The sequence below is a fragment of the Penicillium soppii genome (assembly GCF_028829465.1).
Source record: "Penicillium soppii strain IBT 18220 chromosome Unknown utg000002l, whole genome shotgun sequence".
NCBI classification, from domain to species: Eukaryota; Fungi; Ascomycota; class Eurotiomycetes; order Eurotiales; family Aspergillaceae; genus Penicillium; species Penicillium soppii.
Window position 1 is genome coordinate 906,786 of NW_026643232.1, and position 22,680 is coordinate 929,465.

Sequence of the window (22,680 nt, forward strand, 5' to 3'; positions counted from 1 at the left end):
ACTTTCCGTGATATGCCTCAGATTTTAGGGCTTTCGCTCCAAGCCAACGAAAAACGACTCCTTGGATTCCTATTAATCGCTTTAGTCATTGGGAGTTTTGGAAGTTTGGATAAGCAAACTGTACACTGCGAGATGACTCAGGCTTTAATCGATGAACCTTTTTGAATAACCCTTTGAGTTGCATCTCTAGCTCTTTATCCTCGGCGCCTTGGTAGAACTTGCAGATGAAATGGCCGCCTGTCTTGAGGACATCCGAGCTAAAGCGCAAAGCCGCGTTGCAGAGATCCTTTGTAGAGTCAGAAGTATTCAAATCAATTGCAAGTGGGAGGAAATCGTACCATACTTCCAGCATGGTCCCTAAAACTAACACCGCTGGTGTTCATCATCCTGTTATAAGGAGCACTTAGACTTCGTTTCCAAAAACCGGACGTCTGGTGCCAGGGAGCAGACATATCACTGAGAACAACATCCACCGTTCTTTCAAGTATTTTATCATCCTCTTTATCCTTCCCTGCGATTTTGATCGTGCTCTCGGGATCTGTATTCGACTCCAGCAAGCTGGTATTGGTGTCACCTAACAGGCCGGGTTGGCGCGGCCTGCCTCTGTCCGGGGTGCGGAGGAAGTCCCGGATGTACGTTTGGATTTCGGGTGCGAGGAAATTGCCCTGGATCGTAGACACTCCTTTCGGGGGTTGAGCTGGGATAATATCGACACCGAGAACTCGACCATGGGGTTGGGTACGATTTGCAGCAACCTACTTCAACGATTAATTCGAGTACAATTTAGGGGGCAAATTCAAAACCCAGCAGAGAGAAAAAGAATCGACAACACACCTGCGACCATGATCCCGGAGCATAACCCTAAAATGCAAGTTAATATATTCAATCACTGATCCCTGGGTCAAGAAGAAGACTGTACCAAGTCAACCACTGTCTGCCCACCCTTGAATATCCGATATTTTTCATCGATCTACCAAAATGGCAATATAAGAGTGAGATTCATTGAAACAGTGCCACCCATGATATAACTACCTGCAACAATTTGAAAGCAGCTCGACTTTTGAGGCCTTGCACAGCTGCCTCTTTGGTGAACTGATCCTTTTGCTGTCGAGCTTGCCAGCGCTTGGATGAGGCCTGTCTTACTTGACCAAATGCTTGTAGATAGGCAGTCCGATAAAATCGAAGTGAAGGTAAGGGAAGCATGGTCAAATAAAGTGAGTGACTTGACATGTGCTGAAAATACCAGTAGCTATAATAGCTTTGAGCTTTTGAATTTCTGCCGGCAAAATTGAAACACCGCTGAAACCCCAAGTCGGACAACTCTTATCAGTTCTACTACATCTCTACACTTTTTCTTACTGCTTACGTACATACATGTAAATAACATACATTATGGATGTATGCAAGTGTAATTTAGGTACAATCTAGCAACAAATCTAGGGATAGATCTGTTGAAACCCCCAGAGACAAAGCGATAACCTCAAGTGTATTGCATTTTAACCCAATCTAAAATCAGAGTCTTTTGCGATCTCGCTTCAATGGAGAGAATCCCATAGGTGCACCAAACCCAAGTGCACTAGCCGAAGCAATAGGCTTCTGCAAACCACTACCGAGGGCAAGTTTTCGTCCAAGCTTCTTGTTTTGGCGAGGTTCTTCTTCTTCTTGTTCTTCATCTGCCTCAAACAAGCTACGGTCCCGCTGACCACCAAGTTTGCGTTTCTTTGGTTTGCCTTGGTCGTGTTCAGCAAAATGGTCATAGAGTTCCTCAGCCTCAGGGGATTCCATGCCATAGCGGTTGATGGTTTTTTTGGCCTCTTTTGGTGCCGAGCCCACTGCAGCCCCCTCGTGGGCCTTGGGTTTGGGTTTGGTGCTTTTTGCAATCGGATTGCGCTCTTGGGTTGGAGAGATCTGACGCCGTAAAGCTGAACCAAACCGTTTTGGTTCGACGATCTTGCTCCCCCTGGGAAATGCCTCAAGAGGGGTATGGGCATCGTCACCCATCACTGAGCTCATTGGGGAATCCGATGGTGCACCTGTGCGGTTGAGGAAAGGTGTAATAGAAAATGCCGATTTATCACCAGGCAAGGCTGAATCTCTCTTTAACTTTCCTTGCACACGGACAGCCCCAGGAGTTGCAATCTCCAGGCCAGAATGATCACTGGACCCAGGCCTTTTAAGCGGGACAGTTCGCGAACCGGCTTCAGACCCATTCATAGCATATGTTTTCACACTAGCGCTCTGGAGTCCAGCTTGAGCTTTCTGTAGCTCGGCTTTGGTTGCACGCAATTGCTTGCTGAGCGATTCGACCTTCCCTTCAAGGATTGTCTGATGACGATCCCAGTCTGAGTTTTGTTGGTGACTGTCTCGGTCTTGTTGCTGTTTCGCGTGTGATTCTGCTAGCTGGGTTTGCAATTTTTCAACTCGGGCAGAAAGCTTGGTAAGCTCTGTTGTTTGCTGTTCAAATTTGGCTTGTGTCCGATGGTTGGAAAGCTTTTCATTTTCAAGCTCACTCCCTAGGGTGTTAAGTTCCCCAACTAGAAATTCGTTTTGCTCTTCTAGCTTATGTTTTTCGGCCACGATGGTCCGATATGAAACGTCTTGAGTCTTGAGTCGCTCAACTTCCGACTGAAGAGCAGTAAAATCCCGAGAGAGTTGGGCCTTCTCTGCCAGAACAGTATTGTAGCTAGTCGAATGACTCTTCCGTGCTAAGAGCTCTTCCTATAGCAAGTCAATATAAGGGGCTTCGATACAATCTTACAAAGATCGAGGACCTACTTTCAGTCGACTGATCTCATTCAAGGAGGTTTGTGCTTCTGACTCCAAGCGATCAATTTCTTGACAAGCGTCCTGAAGTTGAATACATGCTTCAGAATCAGCCCTTGAGAATCCCAACAGGTGTCCATTTGACTCCTCTAGTTGCAAGCGGAGGGCCTCATTTTCAAATTGCAGGAACAGGTGCTCCATGCGTCGCAGGCGATCTCTCTCGCCATCCAGAAGACGCGCTGAGTCCGAGAGAGTCTTCTCATACTGCTTCTCTAGACGAGCAGTCCTCATTGCCATTTCAGACTGTTCGATCAAGTCAGCAAAGAATCCACAATCAATTTGGCAGAGCCACTTACATCCATGGCGGATGCCTCTTGGTCCATAGCCATGATAACGTCCAAAATCAGACAACAATAATGAGGGAAGGTAATATGTTGAGAATTAAGTAATGTGGGGTTAAAGAAGAAGAGATAAAATATAGTTGATACGCCTTTCAAAAGTATACTAAGTATACAAAGTGTATAAAGTGTACAGGATGTACAGATATAATGAATTATCGTCGCCAAACGACGCGTCGGTGTTTGGGAGATATGAGATTAGGTAAGCCTGCGATTACGTTGTACGTTGATAGTGGACACCTGGACTCATTGCTACCAACGTATTCAATCCTAATCTTCAATTGCAACCAATTGGACTTTTAATCGATTGAAGTTCCTTTTGAAAGCTGTCCAGCTCCTTGTTTTGCCAACATGAAGCTCTGGACGGCCCTCTTTTTCTTATTCTCGGTCGTGTGCAGTGTCTTGTCTGCATCAACTCCGGACAAGTTTGCCAAATACCAAAGCTTGTCTCGTTCAGGACCTGTTGATCTGGACAGCGCTTCTTATGAAGATCTGACGTCTACACCCCGCGACTACTATGCCGTGGTTATTTTGACCGCCACCGATTCCCGCTTCGGCTGCCTTCTCTGTCGTGACTTCGAACCTGAATGGGATCTGATTGCACGGAGCTGGAATAAGGGTCCCAAACAAGATGAGCTCAAAGTGATTTTTGGTACACTTGATTTCGATAATGGCAAGGCTGTTTTCCAGAAGGTAGGCATTGTTGTTACCCAAGCGGAGCTAGAAAACATTGACTTACCCCCGAATAGCTTATGCTTCAAACTGCACCTGTTTTACTTGTGTTCCCTCCTACTATCGGTCCATTTGCCAAGGTTGACGGCAATCCCATACGATTTGATTTCACTGGGTAAGTCCTCGAGTTCTCAAGCAAGGTCCTTTTGGCGCATTACGCAAAGCACCCCTCACTGACATATCGACTGCAACAGCCCGATCTCAGCTGATCAAGTCTACTCGTGGATCGGACGCAACCTCCCCGATGGTCCCAAGCCTGAACTTGTTCGACCGGTCAACTACATGCGGATTGTGTCAGGCATCACCATTCTGATGGCTGCTGTGACTGCATTCGCGGTGCTGTCTCCTTACTTGCTGCCAATTCTCCAAAACCGAAATCTCTGGGCTGCAATTAGCTTGATCGCTATTCTTCTGTTCACCAGTGGTCAGATGTTTAACCACATCCGCAAGGTTCCTTATGTCGCTGGTGACGGCCATGGTGGCATTAGCTACTTTGCGGGTGGGTTCCAAAACCAATTTGGAATGGAGACTCAAATTGTGGCTGCTATCTGTAAGTGTTGATTGCGAGGCCTGTCCCTATTGGACCTCGAAACCTGTACCGTTTGTCCCATCCTAACATCTCTTTCTCTCCACAGATGCCGTTCTTTCTTTTGCGACTATTGCACTCGCAGTGAAGGTTCCTCGAATGGAAGATGTCAAGGGTCAACAGCTGGCTGTCTTGATCTGGGCGACCGTCCTTTTTGCTACATACAGCTTCCTCCTCAGTGTCTTCAAAACCAAGAACGGTGGTTATCCGTTCTACTTGCCCCCGTTTTAAACACGATTGAATCGATAGTTTTGTAGGGGCAAGTAGGGGCAAGTAGGGGCAACAAATTATTTGATCAACATTCAAGTTTGTGTGTCTAGATCTCTGTATATGATGAAACAGAACACGCCATTTTCTCCTCAGCAGGAAAATCTTGAGCAATGGTGATTATACCATGGAATTCAAAATCACCATTGGAGTTTGAATACAAAATTCATTCAGACTAAATGTATTCAGGTCTCCTGAAGCCATGTAAAAATGATATGATAGTCCAAATGAAAGAACACGTAAGCAAGTACAGGGCACCTTCGAGGGCAAAAGAAAATTGTAGAAAGCCTGAACTCTTTACATGTATATATTAACATTCTTGAAATTCAATTATATTTGATTAACACTGAATTTATTGAAGTTCTTCGAATATCAAAGACGTTGTCTTTTGGTGTTATCTGATCTGCTAACTCCCGAAAGTCCCTACCCGCCAACGCCAACGTTAAACTACACCTTCTCCTCAGCTGGATTTATAGCCCTTTGCTTGGACTTGTTTTCAACATGGTCAAACTTGGCGATGCCCGTATGGGCAAGATTCTGGCATCGTCAGCCACAGGCACAAGCTTCCTGATTATGATTCAATTGGCTTCCAGGATCTTCACATTTGCTTCAAACCAATTGATCCTGCGCACCCTTTCACCGGTCGTGCTAGGAATAGCGGCACAGCTTGAGCTCTTTCAGGTTTCAATACTGTATTTTTCAAGAGAAAGCATCCGAATGGCCATCCAAAGACAGCCAATTTCACCGGCATCAGAACAGCCGTCTGATGAAACAGATGATGCGACAAAAGAAACGCAATCAGTATCATCTCAGGCAGTGGTGAATGTTTCTTACTTGGGCCTCGTTCTTGGGGTTCCTGCGAGTCTCATGTTCACTATGATGTACCAACGACTAGCTCCCGGGGAGGCATCAAAGACCGCTTTCTTTAATTATAGTGTGATGATCACCGGGGCAGCATCCTTGTTGGAGCTAAGTATTGAGCCTTTCTTTGCAATCGTGCAGCAACACATGCTGTATGAGAAACGTGCCGCGGTTGAGATGCCAGCGGCATTTCTGAGAAGTGCTGTCACATCCTCTGTCTTCATATATGCCTCTCAGGTCAATTATCACCTCGGGGTGTTACCTTTTGCCCTCGGTCACCTCAGCTACTCGCTTGCTCTCATTTGTGGCTACTCCTGGGCCTTACTGAAAGGCTCTAAGCTAGAAGGATTTTCTTTCTTATTGGTGCGTGTAAAAGCCAGGTAAGCTGTAAACTGTCAATTCGCCATATAACGTGCTTGGCATACTAACGAGTCGCAGCAATCCATCCAACTATTTTCTGGGATTATTCTCACGCCAAGTAACGTCACTTGCTATCAATGTCTTTTTCCAGTCCCTAGTGAAACATCTACTCACTCAAGGCGATACCATGATGCTAGCTGCCCTCTCTGGACTAGAAGACCAGGGTATATATTCCCTTGCATCAAATTATGGCGGTCTCATCGCTCGCATCATATTCCAACCCTTGGAAGAAAGCAGCCGGAACTTGTTTTCAGCTCTGCTGAGTCCAGATGAAAACGGAAACCTGAATGACATTCATGTTCGCACCACCAAGGGTCACCTCATTGACATCTTACGTGCCTACCAGTTGCTCTCTGTATTAATCTTCCCGTTGGGTCCGATCATGGTACCCCAGTTGTTGCATATTCTTGGAGGTCGTCAATGGGCTTCTCCAAAGGTTGGGGACCTGCTCTCCGTTTATTGCTATTATATCCCATTCTTGGCCTTCAATGGAATCACCGAAGCCTTCGTGTCATCTGCTGCTAGCCCGCAACAGATACGCAAGCAAACGGTTTGGATGGGAGTTTTTTCTGCCTGTTATGCCTTGGCAGCCTATATGTTCCTGGAGGTGGGAAACCTAGGCGCCTATGGACTAGTTCTCGCCAACATTGTGAACATGATCGTTCGGACAATTTGGAGTTACGGTTTCATCAAGGAATATCTCCACCGGAATGGGTGCAGTTTCTACACGAGCGAGGTGGCCATTCAACCAGCTAGCTTCACCCTCTGTGCTGCGGCAAGCGTGCTCATGAGTGGGCATGGATTTGGCAGCCAGAATTTAGGGATCATTCAAGCATGTGCTTTGAGTGCAAGCTACGGCCTTTTAATGTGAGTGTTTGTTCTTCTGATACATCGCTTTTTGATTGTTATTAACGCCTAACCAAACCAATAGAGTCTACATAGAAAAAGAGTATCTGATGGGCCAACTGACAAGGCTTCGTCATATATTATCCAGGGCCAAAGATAAAGTGGACAAGTCGGATTAGACGAATCAATCGTCAAATGTGATCTTTGTTGCCTTTGCATCCAGATCAACATCCTTGAAGAAGGCACCGTAGGCGTCGTGCTGCTTCTTCTTGACGGTGGTACCAAACTTCAATAGATCCTCTGGCACATCTTGCTTAGCGGCCTTGAGCACATTGATCAATCTGTTTTGTATTAGTACTTTGTCATGATATAAAGAGTAAAGATCAGTCACGTACCCGCCAGACAGTCCTTTGTCTGTTTCAGTAAACATGGTAATGGCATGACCCTCGGCACCAGCACGTCCAGTTCTTCCAATACGATGCACGTAATCCTCGACGGTAAGAGGGAAGGTAACGTTAATTACCAACATCACAGCTGGAATATCAAGACCACGCGCAGCCACATCGGTCGCAACAAGAACAGTCGCGGCTCCCTTTTTGAAGGCGTCAAGATTGCGGAATCTATCTGACTGATTCAAGTCACCGTGGATACCAGCAACTTTGAAGCCCTTGTTTCGGATAAGATTCTCGATTCTCATAGCCTCCTTCTTGTAGAGACAGAAAACCAAAACCTTCTCGGGATTCTGACCCCGCTGGGACTTGCTGAGAAGCTGGATAAGTCGGCCCTCCTTCTCTCTGGGGTCCATGACTTCAACGACTTGCTTGATCCTGGTGTTGGCTCGGGGATCGGCAGATGGATCTCCGCCAATGGTGACAGTCACCGGTGATTTCATGAAGGTTGCCGCAAGGTCACGAACGGACCGAGGCCATGTAGCCGTAAACATGACAGTCTGTCTTCTGGAGACTGGCATTGGCTTGACAATGTCCTTGATGTCCTGCTCAAATCCTTTGTCAAGCATGCGATCCGCCTCATCCAATACAAGGTAATTGACCTTGCCAAGATCGATGGAACCATCATTTTGAAGATCCTTGAGACGTCCAGGTGTGGCAACCACAATAGCTGCCTTTTGAAGGGCACGACGCTGCTCATCCTTTCCAACACCTCCGTAAATACATGTGACCTGGGTCTTCTCGGTACCACCGAATTTGACAAGCTGATCATAGATCTGCATCGCAAGCTCGCGGGTTGGGGAGATAATCACGGCCTTCGGCTGACAAGGCTTCTTGCTTGAATTGGAATCAAGCAATTTCTTGAGGCATGGCAAACCAAAGCCCAAGGTCTTGCCACTTCCAGTCTCTGCAATACCGATAACGTCACGGCCAGCAAAAAGAAGGGGCCAAGTAGTGGATTGAATCGGCGTGGGCGCGGGGAAGGCCTTCAATTCAGCGTACAGACCATCCAGGCTATCGTTGCCTTCGGGGAGGTGATCAAACGAAAGGAGTGGGCGGAAATTAGGTGCATCGGGCGAAGGATCGGTGACTTTGATCACATTGGCAGCCAGGAAAGTATCGATTTCAGACTGAGGCAATTGGGTGAGAGCAGGAGATTCAGAGTAGGATGTCTTCTCCGCCTTTTCTTCCTTGGTTTTGGAAGCTTTCGGTGGCTTTTCGGACTTCGACTTTTTGGTCGGCCTCTGCTCAGCTGACTCGTGACTTCGTTTTCCCATGATGAACTGTAAAGAAATAAATCAATTGGGAGACGAAAGAAAATTTTGAACCAAGGTAAATAAATCCCTAAAGCTCAAAAGGAATCGCAAATTCTCTGCTCAAGATTGTTCCAGCCCCAAAAAACGATAAAAAAAAAAAAAAAAGCAGGCCGGGGTATTATTGCCAGAAAACTCCGCCTCCGGTATCTGACCGCCTCACAGAAGTGTATGATCTACCGACTACTCCGTACATCTATACATCTATACATCTATGAACGACATACCTTTGAGTACACACAAGACTGGTGTTTGAAATGAACATATGGAGACTAACGGCATCAAATTTTACATTCAAACGTCAACTAGAAACTCCAGCATGAGATAATAGATCGTCTTGAACAAAAGAAAACAACATAAAAGGTACAGTTGAACGTTGTTGCAAGGTTCCTAGTACAGTTAGATATGATAAAGATAGCACCGGACTCCAAAGGTTCCGTTCATGTTTTTCTACTGGAGGTTGTAGGAGTTGATGAGATTGGTGAGGCGAGAAGCTTCTTCCGAGTAATTTATCGGTTGGCAAGATGAGACCTGGTAGCGCACACTATATCGCAAAATGTTAGCATGAGGTTCGCCCCAATTCGAACATCTGTTAATCTTACCGTTGTTGATCACCGAAGTTGTCAATCTTAGCTCGACACCTAAAGCTCCAGGTTTGACAATTGGCTCCTTGGAAGACTTCACCGACAGCAGCTTGATCGTCTTCGCGGAGTTGCATCAGCTGATCGGCGGTTGTACCCATGATAGTTCTTCCAGTGTCATCAAAGCAGCTCAGCCAAAGCTGGCCAGTATGATCACTGACACTTATAGGCATGATGAAACGATATTCCGGCTTGGGATGGGTCTTGTCGCACATTTCGCATCGCCATTGACCAGGATCAATTTCAGTGACTTTCTTGTTGCAATTCTCAGAAAGACAGGCTGGATAGCACCAGGTGGAATCTTGTTTGATGTAGATCACGGTTGCTTTGAGAGAGAAGTAATCGGGCTTCTCAGACATGCCAAGCTGTTCTTCCCGGACCTGTGCGATAGTTTTGAATTGATCATTCTTGGTGGAAGAGTTGGTTGCGCCTGACAATGAAGCGTGGGACGTGAAGTTCTCCGACCTGCCTTGGGCATCATACCAGCCTCTGAGTTTGTGAGCCTCACCAATATCAGGGTCAACGGTCATTGAGCCCGAGCTCAAAAGACTCAGGCTCCTTCCACCAAAGTCAGAAACCTTGACTCCCTTGAAAGCAACGACGGACTCGGGCGCCACGTTGAAGTTATTCGCAGTGGCACCCCAAATTGTCAAACGGACAGAGAATCCTGTGTTGTCGACCAGGGTGATTTCGCGCTTGTCATAAGGTTTTCCTGTGCTTTTAGATGTAATCTGGGATGTCTCCCCAACATCCTTCAGCACGCCAATAACATCAGTGGTCGTGTCTTTCTCGACAGTTTGTAAATCAGCAACAGTGGTGAAGTTGAAACGGATTTGAGGGACATCGTTTTGCTCCTCGGCCTGTCATGACGTGTGAGCGATACTTTCAACGCGAAGGTGACATGAGATACGGGTTCGAAATGAGTTGATATAATCAACAAAGGGGGGAACAAACCTTCTGGACGATGGTATCTCTCTCAAAAGTGAGCTCGTAGTCGTTGTTGAGGTTTGAGAATTGCTTCTTGGCAATTTGAACGCGACAGGGACTCGAAATGTAATAAACACTGCCCTCTTGGAAGAGCTCATAGAGCATATCACACTGTTCATTGAAGCCAGTTGCACGAATTTCACCGCTGTCATCCAATAAGTTTACACTGAACAGTTTACCTTCACCATTCTTGTTGTGCCATGTTTTTATCTGCGACTTGTTCGTGCATCTCGCTTTCATCGTCCATTTGTTGGAATAAGGGGAGATGGCTTCGATCGGATAAATTGTGGCATGAGCGGAGGTAGGCGCACGAGTAGGCATTGGCTGAGCTCGACTTGTTGGCCCAACTTGTGGGCTTTCCATCTTGGAGCCATAAAACCCATTGCTGGAGATCGTTGTAGATTGAGCAGCTTCCTCTTCTCTAGCTTTGACTTCAAGTGGCTTGGGTTCGCCAATTTTTTCGGCCTCGCCCAGTTCCTTTAGAACTTCAAGCTCCAAGATGATGAGAATGCTGTGATGGATTAGTATAAGGCTAGCTCAACTGATAGAAGATATCCATCTTACTTCTTGCCCTTGACAGAATTTGATTGAAAAGACTTGAGTCGCACAAAGCAACCCTTGCGGAGAGACCCATCTACCACCAAAGGATTGGCCTCTTGAAGTAAAACGTCAGTAAACACGAACTATTATAAGAAAGGTATAAGTTAAAGCGAGCATACTAGTAGCAAGCATTGTTTGAACATAGTTTGCAATATCACTGAACACGGCTCGATACCGATCTGCTTGCCCTGGTTGAGCTGGCAAAGCCTTGATCTGGACACATTGAACAATCGGCTCCCGCACTTGAGGTTTGCTTTGATCAAAAATGGCACTGTTCAAAGCATTGTCAATTTATGCCTTATCAGGACAAATATCGTCCAGGGTGGAGGTGACGGGACAGAGGGACATACCTAAGAGCACCAATAGTGACTTGAGACGCGGCTTCGGAAGCCATGATATTATGACTTGTATGTGGAGAAGAAAGGAACAAGGGAATGCAATGAAATTCTGTCTTCTTTGAAAGAAAAGAACGAAGTTGATAAGATAACACGAGATGGAGAGACGTGAAGCTAGAGTCCAAGTCAACTCCAAAGTGGGATATCAGAAAGCTCACGACGCGTGTTGAGAAAAATGACGCGTTAATTGGCCAACGACGTCACATGACTTCACACCCAATATTGATAAGAGGCGGGGACTGCGGGCAAAAAACGCGATTAGAGCACGTGTAGGCGGTGAGGGGTCATTTTCCAAGCTTCTTGAGATCATCTATCTCGCTCTCTGTTGTTGTTGTTGTTTCTCCATCTTTACTTTCAATCGAATATTTTCCACCGCTTTGAGATACCGACAACAAATTACAATTCCCTTGGTGTTTTCCTGAGTCCCCGAGGTTTACTTCCACTCAACATGGCCTCTTGTATTCACTCCGGTGCCGCGGGTACGTGACATCACTACTGAAAAGTCATGAATAAAATAAGCTAATGAGTGTTGCCACTTAGATCTGATACCACCTGGATCATCCCAAGCTGTCTATCGAGAAGATTGTACTCAGTGCTTCGATTCCATTGTATGCCCGCCTTGATTTTTATATTACCCCACATTTGGTCTGACTTTGGCTTCTGAAGGATAACGATGCTGGTCTGAATGTTTGCCTTCATTGTTTTAATGGTGGGTGCGCAGGAGATAGAGACCATGCCCTACTTCATTACAAACGGTTTGGTCACTCATTGGCGCTGAACATCCGAAGAACACCGAAGAAAGTGCAGGTACGATCTCAGATCCTTTATCAAGATGACAGTCACTTTTGCTAATCAGCTCTATTATAGCGCGATGAGCCTCCACCAAAAATATCCAAACTTGCAATTGCTGCTGAAACAGATGAGGATAGATATGATGTTGCTACGTCGGTGGTATGCTATGCGTGCTCTCAGGACAATGTTGACAAAAACAATGGCAACCTCGCTGCAATCATCGAAGGTGTCATGACGGCAATGACTTTCTCGAAAAAGGAGGAAGTCAAAGCTTGGGAGCAAGAGTTTGTTCCTTGCGAGCATACCCTCTGTCTCGTTCAACAGGACGTTGTGCAAGCTGCCTCCTCAGGTATCAGTTCCGTGTAGATTCAACCCATGTCGACGCTAACAGATAATCACAGATTCGGGTCATTGCACGGAATGTGACCTGACAGAGAACCTCTGGCTATGTCTAGAATGCGGGAACAAGGGCTGTGGGCGAAGCCAATTTGGTGGAAGCCAGGGCAACTCACACGGCCTTACTCATGCAGACTCAACTTCACATGCCGTTGCTGTTAAGCTCGGCTCTATCACAGCGGAGGGTTCCGCTGACGTTTACTGCTACAAGTGCAACGAGGAGAGGGTGGATCCAGAGCTGGCCGCGCATCTTGCCCATTGGGGAATATACCTGGCCGGACGTGAGAAGACGGAAAAGAGCTTGATGGAGATGCAAGTTGAACACAATCTTAAATGGGAATTTTCTATGAAAACCGAAGACGGTCGAGAGCTGACCCCAATCTTTGGGCCTGGTTTAACGGGCCTGGCCAATCTTGGAAACAGCTGTTATCTCTCCAGTGTCATGCAGAGCATCTTTTCTGTTGCCGCATTTCGAAATCGATACTACCATCCGTCGGAAGAGCCACCACTATGCCAGGCTCCAGCGCAAGATCTTGAGACTCAATTACGCAAGCTCGCAGATGGGTTACTCTCTGGTCGATACTCTCAACCTGATTCCCGTACCGTTTCGTCTGTGGATGCAACGGAAGTCGCTCACCAGAAAGGGCTGGCACCAGCAATGTTCAAATATCTTGTTGGTCAAGGTCATGAAGAGTTTGCAACAATGAGACAGCAGGACGCATTTGAATTTCTTCTCCATTTGTTCAAATCTGTGAGCTTATCCACACATTCAAATGGGCAATCCAACCCGGTACATGACTTCCGCTTCCAAGTTGAGCAGCGTCTACAATGTTTGCATTGCAAGAAAGTACGTTATAGGGTGGATGAGCAAGACAACATCTCGGTAGCAGTTCCCGCGCGCCCTGTTACTACTTCTGATGAAACAGGGACTCCGTATAAGTCTGTAACTCTCTCCGAGTGCCTTGACATCTTTACTTCGCCGGAGATTGTTGAGTTGACCTGTCCGGGCTGTGGAACTCAGGATGGATTCTCGAAACGGTCGTTCTTCAAAACTTTGCCACAGGAGTTGGTGGTCAATGCTCGCCGCTTTGAGCTTGTGAACTGGGTTCCCACGAAACTGGATATTCCTGTGTTGGTTGACGACAAGGAACTCGATTTCAGCTCTTACCTTGCCGGTGAGCGCGATCCAAGTGAGGAACAACTTCCGGAGGTTGAGGAATCCACTGCTTTCGTCCCGAATGCGGAAGCCCTCGATCAGCTTTTGGGCATGGGCTTCCCTTCTACGAGATGCCAAAAGGCTCTCCATGCCACTGGTAACATGGATTCGGAAACTGCCATGAATTGGCTATTTGCCCATATGGAAGACCCAGATATCGATGAACCACTGGTCTTGTCTCAGCCAGGGAATGGATCGGGTGTCACTGAACAGGATCCGATAAAGATTGATCAGCTCGGAGATATGGGCATCGAACCTTCTCGTGCCCGGCGAGCGTTGGCTGCAACTGACGGAGATGTCAATCGCGCATTGGATTGGGTTTTCAGTCATCCCGATGAGGAGGTTCACCCAAGTGCTGACGAACACACTGCACAACCGCGAGGTGACACAGTTGGGCTTACCAACACGCCAGCTCGGTATCAGTTACGGTCAATTGTGTGCCACAAGGGCACTTCGGTTCATGCAGGGTAAGTCGGTTTACATGTATTCATTTGAGTTACACTAACAAACATTAGACATTATGTTGCCTTGGTTCGCAAACCGTTGCCGGGTCAAGATGAGCTCTCGTGGGTGATGTTCAACGATGAAAAAGTCGTTAAGTTTGAGGATGCTGAAGCGATGAAGAAGACCGCATATCTTTATTTCTTTTCACGGGTCTAGAAGGCAATTTCATTCCTGCGGTCTCAAATATTAGCATACAATGAGAAAAAGATATGTTTCTATGATAATGTAACCTGATCCCCTCTCTTGTCAGCTTATGGCTAAGCTCGACTTCTGAGTAACACTGCATATAGCCCTAAAACACACATGGATGTTTCCCCAACACCATGTGTCTTACGTGGGACTCCGAGATCCAGTCAATGTTCCCAGACAGTTCGCAGAAAGTTTGAAGTTCAAAAACACGATACTAGGGCTTAGCACCACAACATCAGGTGATAGAGGCGTAAACATGCCCATTTTTGTATATATAATGTGTTAAGTCCTCACATCAGAGAATCTTTCCTCTTTCTTGGTCTCGTTCTATTTCGTTCTATCTCTATTCTAACACTTTGATCTACGGTTATCAGTATGCTTGTACCTATTCTCCTATGTATCATGTCTGTCTTGGGGCAGAAAACTGAAATACCTAAGTTTGCTTCATCTTCTATGGCCGTCGCATCTAGTCAACTGGATCAACTTGCCCAGCACGCACTTGATGTGACAAAAATCATGATTGACCACTCCCAGGGGAACTGTACTCTGGAAAGTCTGCAGGTTCGACGTGACTGGAGAGCCTTCTCTACAAGTCAAAAGAAAGCATACCTTGAATCTGTCCTATGCCTGCAAGCACTGCCCGCTCGTACGCCTTTAGATTTGGCTCCAGGGGTTAGGAGTCGATATGATGACTTTGTGGCCACTCATATCAACCAAACCCTCATGATTCACCGCACGGTAAGGAATTATGATGCAATGTCAATCGAATATTCTGACTTTGTATATATTATACAGGGAACATTCCTGGGCTGGCATCGATACTTTATTCATGAATTCCACGCTGCTCTGCGAGATGAGTGTGGCTATATTGGTGACTACCCGTGAGTTGAGTGTCTCAGCCAGATAACATCCTACTGAACCATTATAGCTATTGGGATTGGGGTGCTGATGCCAGTTCCATGGAAAAATCAGAAGTTTTTGATGGCAGTGACACCTCTTTATCTGGAAATGGAGTTTTTATTCCAAATCAGTTAGATATCAAGGTACTCACAGGAAACTATACGCCTTCGGTATTTCCAACTGGTTCAGGTGGAGGCTGTGTCACGAGTGGCCCATTTAAGAATTACGTCGTCAATATGGGACCTTCATTTCTATCTACACCGGGTGGTAATGTAACTGGCATGTCAAATCCCCTCGACTATAACCCGCGTTGTTTTACGCGAGACCTGACCACCAGCATTTTACAACAATTCAATAACTACACATCGATTGTCCATTTGATCCTTAACAATCATAATGTTTGGGATTTTCAAACGGACCTACAAGGATTACCTGGAACGGGGCTTTTGGGCGTTCATGGCGGCGGTCATTACGCCATGGGTGGTGATCCTGGTCGTGACGCTGATGTGAGCCCGGGGGATCCTGGCTTCTGGCATCACCATGGAATGATAGATCGAGTCTGGTGGATATGGCAATCTCTTGACCTTAGAACACGGCAGTACGCAATTTCCGGAACTGGTACGTTCTTGAACCAGCCTGCCTCTCCAAACACCACCCTGGAAACTGTGATTGATATTGGACATGCCAATTCCGGTCCTATCGCCATGGGAGACCTAATGAGTACCATAGAGGGGCCATTCTGCTATGTGTATATATAAATCTAGTTCTATTCCATGTGGTTCTCACCTATAATCATTACCTACTAGCTTTGCGTGTCTCATCTTTTTTGAATGTATGGAATCACCATCTAGGCCTACAAGTCATTTGTCTAAGTAATGATGATGGCCAATTTTCCTTCACGCACTCCTCTGATAGCTCAGCTGGAAGAGCGCCAGACTGTAATTGACGTTGTCATCTGGATGTCCCTGGTTCGATCCCGGGTCAGAGGAATTTTTACTTTTTGTGCAATTAATTTTTGGCTTTCGTAACAATGAAAACTAATGTCCATGTAAGATCGTTTTGGCTTACATGTGAAAGACTTGGTTTTGCTGCTAAAATCAACTAAGGTTTGAACTTGCTGCAAGGCATTCTCGGGCGATCGATATTTTGGGGCAATCGAATTTATATGATCTTGGCATAGGATAGAAACCGGAGGACCCCTTTATTGGCTTTTGAACTTGCACATTTTGATAACCAAACTGAATAAATATAACAAGACGGTTCTATCTCTAGATAATTTTTTATATAGAAAATATCATCATAATAATAATAGGAGTATAGGGATATAGGAATAATTTTAATAGATAAAGTGAATTGTTAATTACTCCCCCCAAAAAGCCTCAGAACACGCACTCCCTACCTGAAAATTCCAGCACCAATATTACCGCCTTCCATAAGTCTGACCGCTTTCCTGGCCGCTTTCTTCATCATGTCTGTAAAATAATATACGTAAGGGTACCTACCTCCTTTCACTATGTGAATTTCTAACAAATTTATGTACCTTAACGCACTACCTTTTGGCACATAGTAAAGACGAAAATTGAAAAAAAAAACTTATAACTAAGCCCAATTTTCAACTCAATAAGACAATCTTGGTTTGCACTGTTAAATCTCGCCTTTCTTCATTACTTCCTACATCATTTCTTTCGCATTCTGTCTGCAATTCCAACCCTATTTACCACGAAATGGCCTCCCTAGTGTTACGCACAGCTAACTGTACACATTTATGTTAGATAGAATGGGGCGATACTTCTCTTATCGTTCTATGAACTTCTGTCCTCAAGGATCTGTCTCTTAACCTTTCCGTTATATAGTAGGCCTTACTGCGAGATAACTCCTTTCGAGGGTATCGAGAAACGATGCTAGGTAGTGTGCCGAATGGATCTATACCTTTCAGAGTTATAACAAAGAATAAAATTTAGGAAGGAAATCAGAATAATAAATGAAGTTAGAATAAAGATCGAAGGTAGTTAAAAATCTTTTTAAAGAAGGATTCTAGTAGTAATATCTTTTTTTGTAAAAGTTTGATTATCAAAATCATGATTATAGGTTTTTTCATCCTTCTTTTATATTAGAATATATAGCAACTAAATGTTTACTATCAATCCCTAGTTTTAAATAGTGGCGAATATATGGGTACATAATTATTACTAGAGTTTTTATTATTGATATCGGTATATAAACATCTATCCTTACTATTATAATAACGGCAAATAAACACCGACTATTAATTATTGCTATTCAGAAAAATAGCGAATAAATATTTTGTTATTATAAAATAGTAATATCAAAAAATAGTGATACCGCAAGATAGTGATACTATAAAATAGTATTATCCTATTTTTTACTATTATTTAGATTGGTTATATATTATTTAGGTATTTTTTTTTGTAGTGGAAAATCCATTCAATAGTACACCAATTATATCTCGGATACCGGGTCAGTTGACCCTTGGTAGTATATAGTGGAAACTCTGGTATGACAATCGATCAGATTGTCATAAGTGGTCCTTTTTTTCCAATGCGCCATTGAGAATATTCCTTGTTTGATAATTAATTCCAGGGCCTTGGTTTCCCGTACATTCTTAAACTCGCTGACTCTATAAATTTAGTGTGTTTTATATGTAAAGTAGATAGAATTTTAGTTAAAAAGTCTGCTTATTTAGTATAAGTAAGAATATAAATTAGTTCGATTACATTATTTAGAATAGCTTCTGTTATAGAATAGTTGTCACGAAGAATTCAGGATCAATGATCCTGAACCGATTCTGCCGTGTTCCACCGCCTTTTGTAATTCGTGTTTTACATCGTTTGATTTGATGCCTTAGGCATCGCTACCTTAATTGTTTCAGCGTATTGTTTCTTTCTCTCTTTCTTTCTTTCTTTCCCCATGTTTAGTATTCTAGTTGAATGCACTCTTTTTCATCAAGACTTGGCTCGTAACATAAGTGAGCTATTTTGGTATATTTGGTTCTTCTATAGAATTCAGGATTTTTACCTATTTTTTTAGCAGATAGATTATCTACTAATGTTTTAGGAAGATTAGGGGTATAATTTAATTTTACTTGATTATTCAAATATGTAAAATGGCTTTCTAGATATAAAGCTTCTTTAGTCGCTTCTCTAAGCGCTATATATCTTGCCTTCTATATTGCTTAAACTACTTTTTTTTATAGCTGACTATTCTAGAAAATTTTATTATTAATCCCTATATCAGAGAGTAGGCTAAAAATATATCTAGATATAGAGGTTTAGTATCTAAATCATTTGCCTAATCGGAATCATAGTATCCCTTTAGGAATAAAATATCTCCGGAGCAGTTATAAAATAAGCCTAGCTTTTCTATATTTTATAAAGAGTATTATAATTCTTAATGTCTAGACTACTTATATATGTAAAGTAAGAAGTTACTATAAAAATTATACCTAGTCTAGTTTTTGATAATAGATATCATAAGGAGCTAGTTTCCTATTGAAATTTATTAATATTATTATAAGAAGGGTTAACATTGTTCTGATATAATCTAATTCTAGGTTCTACTAAGATTCTCTAAGGCTTTGATTTATTTTTATTATATAGCTATTAAAATTATTTAGAATCTATTCTATATAATATAATTAATTTTTAAACAGATTTTAAATTTTTTAATAATAATCTTATTTCTTAGAAATATTAATACCGGGCCCATCTCTTTTATTTTAATATTGGCCCTTAATTTACCTATCACATCCTTTATGTAGATAACATCTAAATAGATAACTAGAGTATTATTAATATCATACATTAGAATAGACTATATTTCTTCTTTTATATAAACGCCTTTTTTTCTTAAACGTATCTTCCTATTATAGGGGTAATATTATTTAGAATGTTTTATATAATATAGATTTGCAAATTTTCCAATTATCTAACCTGTTCTAGGTATGCTTTATACTATAGTTATATTTGAAATCTAATTATTATCTATCTCTTTATTAGGATTTTATATATTAGATTTTAAATTTATAAAATTTATTTTCGTAAATAGATATATCTCTAGACTACAAAGCATTCTTTGTATTAAGGTCCTATATTTCATAGCATTTAGCGTCATTATATGCTATTAGTATGCCTTTTTTTGTCTTAGATTAAGTTTTAATTTTATAGGTATCTATAATAGAAGGTAACTAATCACTATATTTTATTAGCATTTAGGAAAGATTTCTTAAAATATATAATTTTAACAGAGTTAAATTTCAAAGATTATGATAAATAGTATATAAATATATATAAAAGCTTTTAAAGCTTTATTTAAAGATAACCAGGAGTTTTAGATTCAATTAAAACAGCCCATACTCAATTTATTAAAGTTGAGTCAATTCTTTTAATGAGACTATTTAGTTCCGTGGTATAGGTAGGACTATATTTATATTTTATTCGTGTATTTATATTATTTTCTATCTAGTTTTTGATCTTTTAGAGCAATTATAAGCTTCGCTTTGATAATTTAATAGGAATACCTAGATAAATTAAGTCCTTTTATCTAAAAAGGTAATACAATATCTTTTATAAATGTATATATTTAGTAAAAGACCCCCTAAATTACTATAAATTCTTTCTAATTTATCGAATTCTTATAAATTAGAGCTTTCTTTACTAGTCTATATCTTATTGTATATAAAAGGCATAATTTATAATAAACAATAAATAATCAACATTCCTCTTTATTAATTTTAATATTAAATTCTCCTTTTAAATTAATTTTTAAAGGCTTATAAAAATATACACTAGGCGCTTATACTATTGTTTGACATATAAATTCTCTATTTTATTAGTGAGGAAGATTAGATTTTTATTTTTATCTTCTTATAAAGATAAGAATTTAGTAATGTATAAGTTATCTTTCATTTTTATAATTCTAAAAGTATTACACTTTCTTTTATAAGAACAGTAGTAGTATAGTAATTTCATCTAATTTATTAAAACTTAATAGATTTATTCCTAGTTCTAGAATATAATAAACATTCTCTAAAAGTTAATTAAAGCTAGTATTAGTTTTTATTAAAATATTTCCTCTGAGTTTTATAGCTAATTAATTAATTCTTATTTTACTTTTATTATTAGAGTTTTTATATTAATGAAAATAAATTATATAATAGTAGCTACTATATTTAATAAAAGTACAAATATTAAACCTAAATAATAGTTCTTTTCGAGAATTAAATCTGTTTTTTAATTACTAATATTTATTTTATAATCTAGTATAAGGATATATACTTCTTTAACGTTATTGAAATCATCGTTTAGTAATTTCCTAAAACTAGGGAGATTTATATCCTATTTATTTTTGAGTTTTCTTAATAAGATTAATATATTTTCTCTCTTTTTAGTTATATTTTTAGGCTTAACTTATTTAATCTTATAGCCTTTTATATTTATTGAATATTTTTCCCGACGGCGATATTACTAGCCCTTGGGGTCTTTACCTTAGAATAAGAACTTGCATTAATTAGTTAAATAAGTAGATAATTTCTAATTCATATAATATACCAATTTAAATGGTTTCTTTTTTTAGTTGTTCTTTATCTTAGATTTAATGATAAATAGTCTATTCTTAGGAACCTAAGAGTTCCCCAATAATTAGTCTCTATACTATTTATATAATACACTTATTCCTAAAATATCTTCGTCTTACCTAATTAATAGCCCCTCTCTTATAAACACTAAAAAGCCCTTATACTTTATAATTCCAATTTTTCATCTTTAACTACCTAATATTAAAGATACCTCTTAGAGGAACGATAACAATACGCTCATTAGTCGCTTAGGAATCCCTTACGTATTAACCTTCATTATTAAGTGCCTTTCTTATTACAGTTTAAGATAACGGAACCCCTTTAGACGGCTCCGAAACCCTTATAGCTTAAATTAATAACTATCTCGCTGAGGTTAAGCGCCTCGAAAAACTTTACCCCTTAAAAATTTAAAAAAAGGTGCTCGAAGACTTTGTCTAATATATAACTAATAACCCGATGGCGAATTATTAGTAACGCTTCTCTTCCATATTATTAGATTAAAAGTAATATAATAAGGAGATTAGGGTTGAAGTATCTACCTTGAAGGCCTATTATAATATATAATGACGATAAGCTTAGCTTTATGATCTATAAGATATATTCGCGGGTATATTTAATAAATATAGATTGAAGGATAATATAAATAGACTTATTTTAACAAAATATCCTTAAGCTTAGATAAGGTCTAAAGTAAAAACTTCTGAAATAAAGCTATAATCGAAATCTAAATATAAAACTATATTTAAATTAATAAAGATTTAGTATAAATCTATAAAACCGATAGTAAAACGATAATATATTCCTAGTAATTTAGATTAGGTATTTTATCTATAGATTAATAGACTATTAGAATATAGATTATTTATAGACTTCTTATAAAGTATGATTAATAATAACTAAATCGGATAAAGGTAAAAGGTTAGCGTAAAATCTAAAACGCCGACCCTTTAAGATTAAATTAGAATTATTATTTATCTATATATTAAGATCTTTATATATAATAATATGAAAACGTATATAGATCTTAATAATAGCGCCGAAGTTAACCTTACTAATTATTAGTTCGCTTAAAAATCTAGATTTTATTAAGTATTATTTATTAATATAATTATTTTAACTATTAATGAAAGATTAACGCTTATATATAAAGTCTAAGTAGTCCCTATCATAATACAGACTTAAATGGAACTACATAAGTGATACCTTTTAAAGGTATCACTTAGTTATTAAACATAATCCTTATCTTAATCGAAGCCTTTTTATAGCGAAAAGTTAATATATTTATTATATTTAATTATTTAATTTATTAAGAACTATAGAAACTACGCGTATATTTATATAATAATAAGACTTGAAAAGAAATATAGCTTCTGGGTAATAATCAAAGAGACCCCGCTTAAAGTAAGTGGCTATTTAGCGAATTATAAGAATACTAAGATCCTTCCTTTATAAAATTTAATAGATTATATAATTAAGTTAAAAGATAGTAAATCTTATTATATAGCCTAATTTATCCTTTATTTTAGATAGACCTTTAAGAGTTATATAGTCTTATTTAGATAAGAATCTCGAAAATATTTAGATTTAACCTTTAAAAAGCCTTATAAAGGTCTTTATTTTATTTATACTAAAGAAGGATAGTAGTCTATATCTTTATATAGATTATTAAGGTCTTAAAAAGATCTTAGTAAAAAACTAACACCCTCTTTTTTCATTCTAGAGAATCTTAATTAACTTATTAACGCAAATTTCTTCAATAAGATTAATATATAAGATATATATTATTGAATCCGAATTTACGAAAGCGAAGAGTAAAAGACCGCTTTTTGTAC

General features: G+C 40.7%; 7 protein-coding genes across 7 annotated transcripts; 4 read left to right on the top strand and 3 right to left on the bottom strand.

Annotated features, from left to right (window-relative positions):
- Positions 1 to 24: 24 nt before the first annotated feature.
- Positions 25 to 1,230, bottom strand: N7529_001688 (uncharacterized protein; the record flags this gene model as incomplete). Its single annotated transcript, XM_057237219.1, has 6 exons — positions 25 to 69; positions 125 to 286; positions 339 to 755; positions 835 to 861; positions 920 to 970; positions 1,033 to 1,230. The coding sequence occupies 6 exons, from the start codon at positions 1,228 to 1,230 to the stop codon at positions 25 to 27; spliced, it is 900 nt and encodes a 299-aa protein (XP_057101906.1).
- A 282-nt stretch (positions 1,231 to 1,512) lies between these two features.
- N7529_001689 (uncharacterized protein) lies at positions 1,513 to 3,152 on the bottom strand (the record flags this gene model as incomplete). Its single annotated transcript, XM_057237220.1, has 3 exons — positions 1,513 to 2,718; positions 2,776 to 3,066; positions 3,120 to 3,152. 3 exons carry the CDS (start codon positions 3,150 to 3,152, stop codon positions 1,513 to 1,515), a joined length of 1,530 nt encoding a protein of 509 aa, XP_057101907.1.
- A 360-nt stretch (positions 3,153 to 3,512) lies between these two features.
- Positions 3,513 to 4,710, top strand: N7529_001690 (OST3/OST6 family protein; the record flags this gene model as incomplete). The annotated part of the gene is made up of 4 exons (XM_057237221.1): positions 3,513 to 3,854; positions 3,911 to 4,008; positions 4,088 to 4,443; positions 4,529 to 4,710. 4 exons carry the CDS (start codon positions 3,513 to 3,515, stop codon positions 4,708 to 4,710), a joined length of 978 nt encoding a protein of 325 aa, XP_057101908.1.
- A 537-nt stretch (positions 4,711 to 5,247) lies between these two features.
- Positions 5,248 to 6,898, top strand: N7529_001691 (oligosaccharide translocation protein RFT1; the record flags this gene model as incomplete). Its single annotated transcript, XM_057237222.1, has 2 exons — positions 5,248 to 5,987; positions 6,046 to 6,898. The coding sequence occupies 2 exons, from the start codon at positions 5,248 to 5,250 to the stop codon at positions 6,896 to 6,898; spliced, it is 1,593 nt and encodes a 530-aa protein (XP_057101909.1).
- A 159-nt stretch (positions 6,899 to 7,057) lies between these two features.
- Positions 7,058 to 11,257, bottom strand: N7529_001692 (replication factor A subunit protein RFA1; the record flags this gene model as incomplete). The annotated part of the gene is given in 10 exon segments (XM_057237223.1): positions 7,058 to 7,214; positions 7,269 to 7,497; positions 7,516 to 8,605; positions 9,090 to 9,166; positions 9,251 to 10,136; positions 10,231 to 10,774; positions 10,828 to 10,918; positions 10,983 to 11,076; positions 11,092 to 11,134; positions 11,214 to 11,257. The coding sequence occupies 10 exon segments, from the start codon at positions 11,255 to 11,257 to the stop codon at positions 7,058 to 7,060; spliced, it is 3,255 nt and encodes a 1,084-aa protein (XP_057101910.1).
- A 449-nt stretch (positions 11,258 to 11,706) lies between these two features.
- On the top strand, positions 11,707 to 14,322 carry N7529_001693 (ubiquitin-specific protease UBP14; the record flags this gene model as incomplete). Its single annotated transcript, XM_057237224.1, has 6 exons — positions 11,707 to 11,737; positions 11,799 to 11,866; positions 11,925 to 12,065; positions 12,126 to 12,399; positions 12,452 to 14,129; positions 14,178 to 14,322. 6 exons carry the CDS (start codon positions 11,707 to 11,709, stop codon positions 14,320 to 14,322), a joined length of 2,337 nt encoding a protein of 778 aa, XP_057101911.1.
- A 486-nt stretch (positions 14,323 to 14,808) lies between these two features.
- On the top strand, positions 14,809 to 16,013 carry N7529_001694 (tyrosinase family protein; the record flags this gene model as incomplete). Its single annotated transcript, XM_057237225.1, has 3 exons — positions 14,809 to 15,093; positions 15,151 to 15,236; positions 15,284 to 16,013. 3 exons carry the CDS (start codon positions 14,809 to 14,811, stop codon positions 16,011 to 16,013), a joined length of 1,101 nt encoding a protein of 366 aa, XP_057101912.1.
- Between the last annotated feature and the right edge of the window lie 6,667 nt (positions 16,014 to 22,680).